This window comes from Podarcis muralis, chromosome 1 (genome assembly GCF_964188315.1).
Source record: "Podarcis muralis chromosome 1, rPodMur119.hap1.1, whole genome shotgun sequence".
In the NCBI taxonomy this organism is placed as follows: domain Eukaryota; kingdom Metazoa; phylum Chordata; class Lepidosauria; order Squamata; family Lacertidae; genus Podarcis; species Podarcis muralis.
Genome location: NC_135655.1, coordinates 94,495,209 through 94,511,081, shown reverse-complemented (window position 1 = coordinate 94,511,081; position 15,873 = coordinate 94,495,209). Strand labels below are relative to the sequence as shown.

Sequence of the window (15,873 nt, the reverse complement as noted above, 5' to 3'; positions counted from 1 at the left end):
GCTGGTTGAAAGATTGGCTGCTCCTCGAGAATACAGACATTTTGGACCTTGAAGGATTTGACAACAGATTTGGTTGGCATGCATATATATGGTATGACAAGGTAAAATTGCATAAAGGTTTTAAGAACCATATGGTGAGGAAAGCTCTGTATAATGTTTGGATTAAGTATAAAGACCTGTTTGAAAGTAAAACCCCCAGGTGGTTGTCACCAATGGAAGCAAAAGAGGTGAAAAAATTGAATATGGGTTCTAATTGGCCTAAATATTGTGAAATTATAGAACAAGATGGTGAAAATGTAAAATTGCAGAGTTTTGAGAAACTGAAATTTAAGGTGAGAGATTGGTTACATTATCGACAGATAAATGAAGTATTTAAACAGGACAGAAAGAAAGGCTTCCAGGTGGAGAAGTCAAAATTAGAAACAGAACTGTTAGAACCCAATACTAAAAATTTGTCAAGAATGTACAACTTGCTGTTGAAATGGAATACTCAAGATGAAATGGTGAAATCTAATATGATTAAATGGGCACAGGACATTGGGCATGACATTGAATTTGCAGACTGGGAGCAGTTATGGACCACTGGTGTTAAATTTACGGCATGCAATGCCTTAAAAGAAAACATTATGAAAATGATCTACAGGTGGTACATGACTCCTGCTAAGTTAGCAAAGATCTATCATTTGCCCAATAACAAGTGTTGGAAGTGCAGTGAAACGGAGGGAACCTTCTATCACCTTTGGTGGACCTGCCCGAAGATTAAGGCTTTCTGGGAAATGATCTATAATGAAATAAAAAAAGTTCTGAAGAGAACGTTTGTTAAAAAACCAGAGGCCTTTCTCTTGGGTATGGTGGGCCAAATGGTGCCAAAGAAGGATAGGACTTTTTTTATGTACGCCACCACAGCAGCAAGAATTCTTTTAGCAAAGTATTGGAAGACGCAAGATTTACCCACGTTGGAAGAATGGCAGACGAAGGTGATCGACTATATGGGACTGGCAGAGATGACTGGCAGAATTCGAGACCGGGGGAAAGAGGCGGTGGATGAAGATTGGAACAAATTTAAAGTTTATCTTAAAAACTGTTGTAATTTGGAAAATTAGGGGCTCAGAGTTATAAGAGATAAAGAACTACAGTTGTATTAATAACTAACTGAAGTTAAATACATGAAATATATTTAAGTTATGATCAGAGGGTTGCTGAAAAATCTTGAAACAAGAATGCAGAAAAGGGGTGGTATGGGGAAGTCATGTTTTTGTTTGTTTATGTCTATGTTTTTGTTTTGTTTATTCTTTATTTATGGAAAACTAATAAAAATTTATTATAAAAAAAAAAAAAAAAAAAGAGAACAAGGCTTTTGTCATTTCCTTGTTTTCTGCAAAAATTCAGCCCTCAGGTGTTTAGATCATTGCTGCAGATCCTTCTGTACTATTAATAATGTTGTGACCAATTCTTTTGCTGAGTCTCTATTCTGAGCTGTGCAGGCAAAGGCCAGTACCACTTCAGAGAGAATGTCTGTAACCCATTTTAATTGCTCTCCCTTGTAAGAAATACCTCATATACAAAGCGAAGTCATGTTAAAAGAGAATTTCTGTTAAAATGGTAAGAATGCATGATGTTATTTTAAACTCCCTTTAGATGAATATGCCGTCAAAGAAAAAAAATTTGGCTGGTCTTATGTTCAGCCCAATGATGAATCCTAGCTAATACTATATCCCACCCTGTGTCTTAGGAAGTCTTGTTCTGGACTTTCTAATTATCCTCCTCCTTCTTTCCAAATTAATTTCTCTCTTCTGTAAATATGCAATATGTTTAGTTCACTTTTCTTGTATGAGCACAGCTGCATAAACAATGCAGTTGAATGAGTTTTGGAAGTAATCTAAATGTCATGTATAAAAGCATTTCCTGCATATGGGCAAGTACCCATCCAACCAGCAGAAACACCAAAGCAGCTAAGCATTTTTTTAAATATCAGTTTGAAATGGACCTGATTATCAGCTATGAGACAGAAATAATAGCTTCCCCCAGAAAATACTACATATGAGGTAATTATCCTGATATAGTTACTAAGAGAACCTGTTGAATCAGGCCAATAGGTCATATAATCCAGTATACATGCTGCATTGCTCATACTTCTTCTTTTTAATGTGCTTGAAGTGGACACTTTTCTTTTGAAGAAAAAGCCACCAACCCGGATTGGGATCTGTGTTAATTTTCTGCCAAATATTTCTTCTTCCCCAACTAGTTGATCCTGAAGGAGAGCGGGAAAAGTCAAAATAAAAGCGGTCAGTTTAAGCAGATTTTTTTTTTTTTAAAGGTGTGATTTATGTAATATGTAGTTTAACCTTGAGTTACCACATGTAAGTAACCTGTCTCACTTTGGGGTTTTGACTAGTCAGAAAAGATCTGGTCAACTGACCAGTCAACTATTGGTCATGGGTTTTTAATGTGTTCATTTTGTTAGAACACAAATACGACACTTTCATCATCAACAGGTTTGAGCATATGCTAATTGCAAAAATGCAGGGCAGTTAAGAGTCTCCCTTTTCCTTGCATATCTTTACAATGTCCAAATCAGAAAGTTCAGTTCTGTGACTGATGGGGAGCTTCTGGATTGCAAAGTGGACAATGTCTTGGGTGGGGGGATATAAACATTTGGGAAATTACATAAAATAATACATACCTTTTTGTATTCTGTTCTCTTCATTTCTGAACTTTTGAAGATATATTGAACTCTTATATTGAACAACTGCCACTGTTGGAAACAGACATTCCTTTGTTGCACCAAGAATCTTTCCTAGTGACCTAAGATGATGCAGGCTATGCTATAATGAAATTCTTTTTCCAAGTAATGATATACATTGCAATTGTCTGTGACTTTTGTGTGAACGTGGTTGGTACATGACTGAATCAAATAATGATCACCCGATACTTGGCTCATCTGGCTGCTGTCTGGCTTTGTATCACTTTTTCTTGTCAAAAGATGATATAGTATTGCTTCTGAAAGTATAAATTATTTATTTTAATGAGAGGCAAATGTCATGTTAATGAAGCTGTGACTTCCGAATCCTCCAGTAATAAATTATTCCTTCCAGCGCTTTCCCAAAGACACACAGTCATGTGTGCTGATTATGCATTTAGGGTAAGGACAGCTATTTCCGAACTCTATCTTAGATGTTTGCATTCATGCTGGAATGTTTGTCAAAGTATTTAATAAGTTTCGTGATTTTTTAAGCTGGGAGCCTCTTGTGCATAATGTCTGCACTTAAAAACCCCCACACAAAATAGGCAAGGAGATAAAAAAATATAAATTAGCCCACAAATGAAGCTGGAACAAAGCTTGAACAAAATGTGGCAAAAGCTTGAATGAAATATGTTCTTGACTATTGGGGAATGGTTACCCACCCCAGAAGGTCCTTCAACTCTGTAAATCAACCCTTTCCCTCCTTCTACTCTAGGAGTAGGAAACTGTTCCACTAAAACTAGTTGACACAAATTTCAATTATGTAGATAAGCTGAAGTTCTGGGCCAATGATGCACCTTCATGACACTAGCTTGGAAGGCTGTCTTTCTTGTTTGAATGTTTGTTTGCTATGATGATAGCAGAGCCTGATGCCCTTCCATATCCATAAATGCATATACAGTGGTACCTCGGGTTACATATGCTTCAAGTTACATATGCTTCAGGTTACAGATTCTGCTAACCCAGAAATAGTACCTCTGGTTAAGAACTTTGCTTCAGGATGAGAACAGAAATTGTGCTCCGGCGGCACGGCAGCAGCAGGAGGCCCCATTAGCTAAAGTGGTGCTTCAGGTTAAGAACAGTTTCAGGTTAAGAATGGACCTCCAAAACAAATTAAGTTTTACCTGAGGTACCACTGTATCTTTAAAAGGGCAATATGTCATACATGGACTGAAATATGTACATTTGACCTGAAGCAGTGAGCTCAATTAATTTTTATAAATTGTTGTTATAAAACTCAGTTCTTTTATATCAAATTATCATAAATTGGACACAAAGTTCACACAGGCCAGTGGGAGCATCTCTTGAACAGAATTTCACTCATGGGATGAACCTGCTGGTGAAAGGAGGAAGTAGGATTTGGTTACTTCCCCTCCCAGTGTAGCCCTCTGCCCCACCTCCCACACTTTTGTGAAGGGTTCCTTAACCCTACAGTGAATTGGCAAGTGGAGATACAGCAAAAGTCACTCCTCACCTGCCTGCAGAACTCCTTTGCTAAATCAAGAACCTTCCATTAATGGAAGGAGCCTTTCCATCTACAGAGGTGGTCAGGCTCCGACCCATAGTATTTCGTAAGGATGTGACGCAGGAATAGGTTTTATCAATCAGATCCCAATCTCCTCATAGACATTAAAGAAATTTATGCCTAATGCATTTATTAAGAGTGATTAACAACAAAAGCTATATAGAAGCTCCACACTGAAAAGAAGTATAAGTCTGAATACCGGATGTGAGTAACCTGGGAACACCATGCTCTTCAGTCCCTTCTTGAAAGCTTCCTAAGAGCTTCCATTAGCCACTACTGGGAACAGGTTGATATAACAAATGGATTTTTCTAGACTTCTAGAAAATCAGCCCTCTCCCACCATATATTGAATCTATGCTTGACCATTATTAAATTAATATATATAATGTTAATACTTACTTACTTAAGTCTTGTGGGGGAGCCAGTCTAATTCTTCACTTCTGTGCATGCTTATTTAAGACTGAGCTACCTTGGATTTAGGGTGGTGCAGGCAGTTCCCTTGCATAGGGCACCAAGCTATGAGAAGATCCATTTTGGGCACCAATTTTTGACCTTGCTCAAGGTGCCATATTACCAAAGATTACCAAAGTCTGTTCCTGGACTGAGTCAGTTAATGCAGTGTAGCCCAGAACTAGGCTCTAAATCAATAGCTAGAGGATTCGACAGAGCTCCTGAGAAACTTCTAGATCATGCACTCACCAGGTCATAAGCAGTATATACTGTCCCAACACTTGGACACTATCACCCCTCTTGCTATGATGCTCTCCATAGTCATTGGGTTATATACTATTCAGAGCATAAAAACCCTGAAAAATAAACACAGTTATTTTAATCTACACAACCTCACTGGGTCAATGCCTGCTGTGGTTTCCTTTGGGCTGCACATATATGCAGCAAAACAGATGCATGACAGGGGTGCCAACTTGAATAAAATATTGGGGGAGCAGGTAAGCTCCGCCCCACATAATTTATCACAAGACACAGCACATGCACATCATTTGAATGGCATTGCCCGTCAACTCGGGGGGAACGACTGGCTCCCTCAAATATTTTATTGTGGGGGCCGAAGGGACCTCGGTCCCTAGGAGTTGGTTCCTATGATGCATGATAATTGTACATTCATGCAAATTCCTACACGGAATAAACTTCATTTGTAGTGTATTGGAAATTTTCTGTGTGTGGTGTCTCTCAAATATCCTTCAGAGTTTTCTTATTTTGAAGCTCATTTATATGCTCTCTTGGATTGTTATGAAAAACAAAACAATGCCATTTAACAGCACATATGCTCAGAAGGAGTTATTTGTAGAAAATACTTCTAGCTTTTTAACAACTCCTACTGAAACATTTAAAAATCATTATTTTTGCTCTGGCAAACAGCTTTAATAACAGACGCCAACATAGTTTTTACAGTTCAAATGCTATAATTTTGCAAGCTTTGCCACCGACAGATTAAAATATTTGCGTACAGTTTGGCTACCTGTTTAGTGCTGTAGTGTAAACACATCGTTAGATATGAGGATGTGAATTGAACAGAAGTGCACTTCAGCAGGCCTGCTACATACAATCTGCCACATTCACATGTTAGCAGCAAATTGATCTCTATGGTTTAAAAAGCTATCATCTAAGTGCAAGGTAAATGCTTTCTGATATGTCGGATAACCTCTAGGTCCCATTCGGCCCTCTGTCCCCCCTCCAGCCCATTACAATTGCTGTGCCCATGAAGATTGTTATTGAGCAGAGTGTACTCTGCTCTCCCCTTCAGCATTTCCATTACTGAGTTGTGTTAAGCAGGTAAAAGTGGGAAAACAATCACAAGTTAGAGCAAAAACAAGCTGGCAGAATGATGGACATTTGAGAAAAGAAGCCACTGGCATATGATAGGGATGCAGGAGTGGGGGCTATTTAGCGCTCATTTATAGGTGAATCTCTCAAAGTCACACTTCCTGAAACAATATGCAGACCAAAACACAGCTATCCTTCAAAATTAACACTGATCTGAATTTTGTGATGCAGTTGTCCAACCGAATAATGTTTACAAAAATGCCTACTTTAGGGGGAAGTGTACATAAATATGAACATATTATTGAAAGTAACATACACAAATGCATTAGGGAAATTGCTTGCAAAAGTATGTATGTAATAATAATAATAATAATAATAATAATAATAATAATAATATATTTATACCCCTCCCATCTGGCTGAGTTTCCCCAGCCACTCTGGGTGGCTCCCAATCGAGTGTTAAAAAAATACAGCATTAAATATTAAAAACTTCCCTAAACAGGGCTGCCTTCAGATGTCTTTTAAAAATAGGATAGCTCCTTATTTCCTTGACATCTGATGGGAGGGCGTCCCACAGGGCGGGCGCCACTACCGAGCAGGCCCTCTGCCTGGTTCCCTGTAACTTCACTTCAAGCAGTGAGGGAACCACCAGAAAGCCCTCGGCACTGGACCTCATTGTCCGGGCAGAATGATAGGGGTGGAGACGCTCCTTCAGGTAATCAAGACTGCATACGAAAATGTGATTATTAGGAGAAAACACACTAAGATGCTGATGAATTTTCATGATGAATATTTAAAACACACACACAAATTGCTGCAGTAATGTGGAGAATTGAATTAAAGATCAGAAAAATGAGAAACTGAATTAATCAAAACTGACAGATCCCTCCATCTCCAGTGCTAAGCATCTCTTTAATCTTGATGCCTAGAGTCTCTTCCCACCCACCTCTCAGATTTCTAAAGCAGGACTTGCATGGCTAGGTTCTTTACAGAGGGGATGGAGAATGTTTGGCCCTCCAGATTTGTTGTACCACAATTCCCATCATTCCTCATCGTTGTACATGCTGGCTGGGGAGTTCAATAACATTTGGAGGGCCAAAGGTCAGCCATTCCCACTTCAGAGCTTTTAAGTTAAAGCCCTGTGTCTCTTCCCTTCTGGGAACTAGCTCTTTGTTTCTGAGTATTGCATGCATTTTAATACATCACAGAAAAAAAAGAATGGCCAGTCACCCAGAATATTGCTCTTATTAGCCAGTACTGCATACATGGTATGATATGTGTCACCCTGCCACTTATTTCATCTAGTGTTAACTAAGATAAATGTTGGCACTTGCTGACCAGAAGCAAGTTAATTCTGGCATCTTGTCCAAAATGTATGTCTGATGGTGCTTGAGCTACAGTACAAGGAAGAAATATCTGTATAGGATATTGGCATATAAGTAGACATTCTAAGAGGTATGAAATAAATTCAGGCCATAACAGACTCATCAGACACTGCACTAACGAATAATCGCTTAGCATGTAGCATAATGACGGCAATATTGAACCTTGTGGATTTGTTAGGTGGCTGAGCACATCACTTCAGTGGAGCTCTGGTGCATTAGTCTGATGTAGGTGGAAAGGAATTAAGACCTTCTCCAGGGCATCCTAAAGGCAAGGCACCTGTGTTTGCTCCTAATGTCAGGCACAAAACTTTGTAAGTGGAAGCATTCCAAATATCAGTCACCAAGAGCAAGACAGACTTGCCCATTTCCCACTCCACATGCCTACAGCGCAACCATGCTTATCTGTAATATCCAGGTGCCTACTCACAAATCAATTTAGATGAATGATCTGCTAAATTTCCTTTGCTTTCTTCTCCATCACTGACATGCTTAGTTATAGCACCCCACAGAGTATAATTGTTGGATAACAGAAGAACTATTAAAATGATATTATATTCAAAACCATTTATGAAATAATTGAGTCAATTGTGAATTAAATTATTGTCAGTTGGATAAAATCAACCGCCCATCTATATTATATCCTTATTATGAGCCCATGAATGGTTGCAGCAGTCTTGACTGCTGGTTGGAGTCTGCTGGAGGGACAACATGCATTCCATAAATACACTATAGGTGAACTAGTTTAGCCGTTTGTCCTAGTAAGACCCTAAGCTGGTTCACCCCACAGCTGTCAGTTAGCTCAGATCCTAAAAAGGTGCATTATATAAAAGATGTTTTCCATGCTGACACAAATGGATTTTTGGTGGGAGGATAAAACATTTCAACATTGCAAATATATATATATGTGTGTCATTCATTCCTTTAGCTAGTTATTAAATCTGACTCAAATTCTAAGGAGTATTCCATAACTTTGCTGTAACTAAGCATTTAAATCAATCATTTATATTCTTGAAAGCTAGAGGAAAGTCAAAACCAACTGATATATATGAAATGGATTCTGTTTCAAAGCTGTTCTTTTTGCCAAGAGGGCATCTTAGAGCCTAAAGTTGTCCCAGTTTGTACAAGTGTACATAATCTGAAACACTCTTTTGATTCTGTGTACTTAACCTAAACAGGTCCAAATACATCCCACCATTACAAAGTTTGAAGTCTTAAAAGTTAATAAAATAGGAACTGTTTGTCCAAACTTTCTGAAAGCTGCATGAATTATCCACATGTTGGAGATGATAGACAGCCACATTTCAGACAGATGCATTGCAAAATGTCTAACATGCAGTAGTTCAAAGGATTTCTTGTGGGGGCAAAATTTGGCTGTTTATAAAGGTGACTATAGACTTGTTTGTGGCTGGAGCACCTTTGTGTGTGTGCACATTACAGAGGCTGTTGAGGTTACGAGAAATTGCTGGAGAGAAGACTGTAACTACCTTAATATGGCATGCAATTTTTTTCAGGCAACAATATACTTCATAAAATGGAGATGTTGCTCTAACAAGCCAGAATAAAATGACCAAGTAGGTGTTTGTATCATTTTGACAGGGATTATTTTGTGGATAATACCAGACAAAAATACAATCCCACAATATCCTAAGCAGGGGCGGAGGAAAGGGGGTGCGGTGGGGGTGGTGCACCCCGGGTGTCACCACTGAAGGGGGTGACAAAATGCCGGGTGGCACTTACCGTGGGGCCTGCAGCGCACCCGAGCCATGCATCTCTCCTGGGAGTGATGCCTTGGGCACCCACAGGTTCCACGCTGGCCCAAACAGTCTGCCTGCCCCTCAGCGGAGTTTGTAACCTGAGGTGTTTGTAACACTGTACTACTAAAGTATGCAGTTATTGTAAATCACTGAAGTGTCAGTCAGTGAGGAATTTAGGGGCACTCTCCAGATGCATATACAGTGGTATCTCGGGTTACAGACACTTCAGGTTACAGACTCCGCTAACCGAGAAATAGTACTTCGAGTTAAGAACTTTGCTTCAGGATGAGAACAGAAATCACGTGACGGCGGCGCAGCAGCAGCGGGAGGCCCCATTAGCTAAAGTGGTACTTCAGGTTAAGAACAGTTTCAGGTTAAGAACGGACCTCCAGAATCAATTAAGTTCTTATCCCGAGGTACCACTGTACAGTGGTACTGTACTTGACCACCTTAGCTACAAATTCTGCAAACTTCCTGCTAGCTGTTTATTATTCATTTACTGTATATGTAGCAAATTTAGCAAACACAGTCCTTGGCTGTGTGTTTCATTAATCTTGAAAATTAGTGCTATGGATTCACTAAAACAAAAAAAAATAAAAATAAAAATCCAATTTTAGAATCAGGGAAATGGAAAGTTAAGAGATGTTGATTTTCCCAGCTGAACAATCTTTCTAAGTCTGGGAGGCAAAAAATAAGAAATAGAAACAGAAAATAAGTAGTCAGCTTTTAATAAACACGTTTTTTCATTGAGATATATAGGTATGGAACAACAAATTGTTTCAGTACCTTTTGTTTCCAAGATACATGTAGATGGATGGTGTCAGACAAGGTTTTAGGAAACTGAGATCAACTTTTCCCATAGATATGCTTGGTCTTGGGATACTGGCTTGGGGCTTGACTAAACTCCTGATTATTGCAAGGATATGTGTGGATTAGATTATGCCTAACTGCTCAGTATTCAAGGGCTAAATAATGATTACACAGATATCATTGGTTCAATAGACACTGAGTATTCAGCAAGTTTGAAAACATCTGACCAGACCAGACCTGCTTCGCTTTCGTAGCCTCTTCAGATGCTGTTGGACTACAATACCCATCATCTCTGCGTTTGGCTGTGCTATCTGGGCCTGATGGGAGTTGGAACTCATCAACATCTGGGGGCCACCTTAGTTTTTAAAGAATGAATATGACCTTTAGGAAACATATAGGACTTTTATTCTCAAAATAGATTTTGCTTTCAGTGAACCCTATAGTGCACATTTCAAATTAAATTAACTCATGCACATCAGCAGAGTCTATGTTGCTTCCCCCCTTCAAAGTGGAGACATAGGTGGACACAGAATCACAGTCTATGTATTTGAAAGAAACTCTGGACAGTAGTCAACTCAGAGAAGGTCAGTTGTTGACATTAATGGATCTAACTTAGTCATGGTCATTCATTTTAATAGGTCTACTCTGAGTAAAGCTTAGTTGGCTACCACCCTGTTTTCTACTTGTATTGCAAACGTTGGACCCCACCACCCCTCTTTCTCTGTGCAAAAACTATTCCACCTTGCAAAACAATATTTCTATCGACATCAGATGAGAAAAAGCATAAAGTGCCAGCAATGCCGTTGGCACTGTGCAATTCTGTATAAATGGATGGCAGTCGGAAACAAAACCTTTCCCTTTCTCAGAAAGGCTATTGTATTGCAGATGAGTCCCCCTGCTTGGAATGTTTCATTTCAGAGAGGAGATCAAGGGGCTGATTTGTAACTTAGCCAGTTTGCACGAGCGCGTGCGTTTGTGCGTGTCCGCAGAAGTCACACGCCGAAGCATAATAACTTAACAGTTGATGCTCAAGGCAAATCTCCCCTCTCTCCTCTCCCGCCTGCTCTTCTTCCCCACCTTTTCTTTTCGTTCCCCATCAAAGCGCTCGATCCACCCTTGGAGCGAACGCCCTGCCCTGCCCTGCCTGCTACCCCAAGGTGACGGATTGAGCCGCGCGATTGGAGGCGGCATTCTTCTTCAGAAGTCGTGCAAAAACCGGGAAGTGAGAAAGGCGGAGGGGTAGGGGAAAGAGGCGCGCTCTTCAGCAGCCAGGTAGGCAGCAGCAGCAGCAGCGTCCCCTATGCCCGGGATTCCGAATGGTCCGCTCCAGCTGAGGAGGGAAAGCGAATGTGCCGTCTGAGGGAGCCGCGCTGTGCTCCTTTCCCCCTGCGTTCTCGCTGTGGCGCCGGGCTGCGGGATCCAGCTGCTGCTGCTGCTGCTGCTGCGAGGGAAAGAGAGGGCGAGCGGGGGAGAAGGCGAGCGCGCGCGCGCCCTGGGCTGCTGTTCTCCTCCCTTCTTCCACCTGCCCTAAGGGAAGCACTTCGGACTCTGGGACCACCGGTGCCACAGCCACTCGCCGCTGCCACTGGACCTCCTCCTCCTGCTGCTTTTTTTTTTGGGGGGGGCACACTGTAGGAATGCCCGACCGTGCCGGTGAGGGGAGCCAACCCGCCTCCTAGGTGGCTGCCGCTTTGGGGCTGCCGTGCGCTCATTAGTCGCGCCCCCCACCCGCGCCCTGGCTTTGGAGCTGGCTGCTCCGGTCCTCTTTTTGGGGGCGCGCTTTTTCTCTCTCGCTTCCCTCAGTTCGGCTTGGGCTTGAGGGGGTTGGAATTGCGGTAGCCGGAGGAGGACGAGGCAGGCGGCTGCTTCCCGCGCTGCCCGGTGGGGGTTTCTCCACCGCCGCGTCCCTCCGCCGGCTTTCTTTCTTTCTTCTTCTTCTTCTTCTCCTTCATCTTCCGCGTCATCTGCTGCTTCGCTCGCGCCGCGGGAAGAGAGCGGGCAGCTTTTGTCATGCCAGCGGGGCCGAGGGAAGCGGCTCTCGGACTGCAGGACCAGTGAGAGGAAGTGCCCGCGTGTCTCTCTCTCCCCCCCCCCGCCCCACTCCTCCCCGACCATGACAGCCATGAAGGAGCAGCAGCAGGCGCCGCCGAACCCGGGCAGCCGGGGGAGCCAGCCTGCCCAGCAAGACCAGGTAGGACTTGGCAGCAACTCCGCCGCCTCAGCCCGGGCGGGTGTGTGTGTGGGGGGGGGTGTATCTGTGTGTGCTTTCCAGGGGGGGGGGGGCTTTTGTCCACCATTTCCTGCCCATTGGCAGCCCAAGTTGTGGCAAATAATTGGGGGGAGGAAGAAGAAACAGAGATGAGAGTCCGCTTTGGCGCGCGAGCATCAGCGTCCAGGAAGGCACAATATGGGGCCAGGTGCTGTTGCTTCTGCTGCCGCCTCTTTCCCTGGAAAAGAAGACTTTCCCACTTGGCGGAGACTGTTGCTTATGCGTGCGGAAAGGATCCTTTCAGCCAGGCTGCAAGTGGGGGGGTTTGGCGGGCAATGGCTGGGGGAAGGAGGTGAGGTGGGTGGGGTGGGAAAGGGAGCCATGGCCTGAGAGGGGAGGAAGGGAACCTGCGTGCATCTCCCTCTTTGGCAGGCAAAGTCCTAAAGGGAGCCCTGCTTTTAGATGCATCTAATAACAGTACAACCCACTGACCTTTATGGGGCAGAGAAGATTTGGTGGGGGAGGGGAGGGTGCAGTCAAAGGGAAACAGAAGGCTTTTGGCTTCGATGGCGAGAAGGGAAAAGATGCAGAGGTCTGAAGACAAGAGTCCAGTGTTATGCTCCTCTTTCGAAAAGACTATCGGATGAAGTAATAGGTGTGTGCAAGAGAGAGATGATATGGCTGTACAGGTGCCGAGGGGAGGAGAAGGCACAGCACTAGGAAATTCAGGGAGATGAGGAAGAATGCAGACCATCATATTCAGAGCCTTCTGTTGTCATCCTAAGGAATGTTTGCTGTTCTCCCTTGGTTTTCTGTCTTTGGTTGTGGGCTTCTTTTTCTCCGCATGTTGCACTAAACAAAGACAGAAAATGTGCAGGCTTTTGATAGATGCGTTGTGTTTACATCAATTAATGGCCCTCAGAAGAGGCTGCCAGCTACAGTATCAGGTCACTGGTTAATAGTGGCATTCTAGAGAGGAGAAAAGGCTGGCTGGTGTTACCAGAGATGGTGCTGTGCGCTCAGTATAGACACAAGGAATCTGTGAAATTCTCTCTGCTTGTCAGTTACTCTGTTGCCAGAAGCAGGGATGAAAGGAGTGAAATAAACTGGTGTGTGTAGAGAGAGATTTGGGAGTGAGATGCAGAAACTTGTGCCAGCCCAATACCCGCAACAAGAAACAGAAGGAAAATGTTATTGATTCTCTAGAGCTCCGTTTGGGGTTTTCATCATTGCTGCTTGTCCTTTGCTCCCGGTTAACACTTGCAAAAGTATTCACTGCCGTGCTACAGAGATACTGTAGTGGTATTTTTTATTTTATTTTTACTAAACAAAGCAATTACAAAGTATTCAGTTGTCAAAACTGTACTTCGTATCATGACTTCTAACTTATACATATTTATCTCTCCCCCCCCCCCTTTTCTGGGACGCTTCATGTTTATATTAGTAAATCTTACTGCCTGGAGCACTAAGATGTCTCTACCATTTTTAAGGTAGAAAGGAGCAATTTGGAGCAATTTGCTTCTGAACTGTAAAGTGTGGTCAAGATGGGAATGTCTGTTTACAGATATATCCTTTCAGTATTCACATATCTTAGGTTTCATTACAGTAAGCAGCTGTATCTTACAGTAGCTCACGAATCACAGAAACTGTTTCATTAGCTGTCAGTTTTCCTGCGAGTTCTCCATGCACCCCCCCCACACTTCTTTTCATTAACCCATGACACTACCTCGAAAGGCATTGCAGAGTTTGAGAAAGTGGGAGGAAGAGGGGGAACATATTGGAGATTGACATAGGCACATCTGCTGTAAGCCATGTATGGCTAATAATGACAAGTAAAATGAATGTTTTTCACAAAACATATTTCAACTTGCAACAATATTTTCCCCCCATTGTATTTGTGAAAACTATTGGACAAGATTTATATATCTCTGTCTCTCTATATAACATTTACTACATATTCAGTATGTTTTGTAATGTCAATTTTCTCAGTAGAAGATCTTGCACCGACTACCTATTTAGTTTCTTTTCTGAATTATTCACCAAAAGGTAATGCCCAAGTTAGATTTTTAAGTGTGGCCCTCCATCTCAAATTACATGGCATTGTTTTCTGAAACACTAAACTTAATTAGTAAGTTGCAGCTTTGTTGTGAGAAGTCTTTTAATGTTCTGAGTAAAATCAATGCATTAATTAAACTTGTTTGGGAGAGGGTGATTGGGTTATTTCAGTCAGTACTTAATGCTTATGTGGAGGACAGATTCATGTGGCTTTTTGAAATTTTACAGAGTTCTGTATTGAATAAAATATTACTACTTTTGTTCCTTGTAATTAATTTAATTGGGTTTGCAGCCTGTCCTGCTAAAATCTCATCTTACTCACTGCTGTCCTTGCATTGCTATGTTGGTCACACTTCCATTTTTCAAGCTAAGCAGCTGTCACTTTTGCCTAGGCCATGAGTGACTAATGCCTAGCTGTGGCAGCATTCGGACACAGGTGTCTCAATGCAATGTGAAGGGCTGTAGTTCATAGTACAGCATTTGCAAAAGGTCCAAGCTTCAATCTCTGGTTGGGCTGGAGGAGGGACTCCTGCTTGAATCCATGGAGAACCACTGCTGGTGAGTGTCAGATAAGATAGAACAATTGTCTGACTTGGTATAAGGCAGCTTCCTATGTATAACATGCATATAACTTTCAGCTTCTGCAGATCAGTAAACACTCACAACTTGATTCCAGTTACTATTTTGCTGGTAAATCCATGTACAGTGGTACCTTGGGTTACAAACGCTTCAGGTTACAGACTCTGCTAACCCAGAAATAGTACTCAGGTTAAGAACTTTGCTTCAGGATGAGAACAGAAATCGCATGGCAGCGGTGGCAGTGGGAGGCCCCATTAGCTAAAGTAGTACCTCAGGTTAAGAACAGTTTCAGGTTAAGAACGGGCCTCCGGAACGAATTAAGTTCTTAACCCGAGGTACCACTGTATAAACATAAAAACAGCATTACTGCTATTGCTTTCTTCTGTATTAGATAGAAATAGGGAGGAAAAATAGTATTCACACGGAAATAACCTGCCTAGTTGGTGATATTATTCAGAAAGGTGAAATCGCAAGCAGAATAGTTGAGTTCCTCAAAGGAGTATCTCCCAGGGCTTTGTAGGAGCCAACTCCCTTTGCTCTCCCAATAAAATATTTGAGGGAGCTGCCACCCCAGTAGATGGGGATTGTCATTAAAATAGTGTGTGCACGCCATGTCATGTGACTGATTATGCAGAGTAGGGTTTACCGGCTCCCCCAATATTTTATTCAAGTTGGTACCCCTGCAGGGCTGGGTTAAATATCAGCTGTGATTTACAGTAAATAAATGCAAAATGTAAAGTCCATCACTTTTTATTCCCATAAAATATATATGCTGATGGAAGTCAGATGTTAGACCTGTGCTAGATAACTAACTGAACATACAAAGTCAGTATGTTGTTTCATTAATAAAAAGCTTATTTAGGGCCAAGCTAGACATAGAATCTTAGAATTGTAGAGTTGGAAAGGACCATGATGTTCATCTAGTCCAAACCCCTGCAATGCTGGAATCTTTTGCCCAAGGTGGGATTCAAACCCATAACCCTGTGATCAAGAGTCTCATGCTCTACCAACTGAACTTTTCCAGCAGCCAG

At 42.1% G+C, this 15,873-nt stretch overlaps 1 protein-coding gene across 2 annotated transcripts in view; it reads left to right on the top strand.

Annotated features, from left to right (window-relative positions):
* DPP10 (dipeptidyl peptidase like 10) overlaps nt 1-15,873 on the top strand; it is a 513,191-nt gene that overhangs the window by 278,099 nt on the left and 219,219 nt on the right. The window contains exon 1 of one of the 2 annotated variants that reach the window (XM_077935419.1): nt 11,217-12,190. The exons of the other annotated variant lie outside the window; for it this stretch is intronic. Coding sequence (XP_077791545.1) covers nt 12,113-12,190 — 78 coding nt within the window. The 5' untranslated portion in view covers nt 11,217-12,112. Of the gene's footprint in view, nt 1-11,216; nt 12,191-15,873 lie in introns of those variants that run through there. 2 annotated transcript variants of the gene reach the window in all.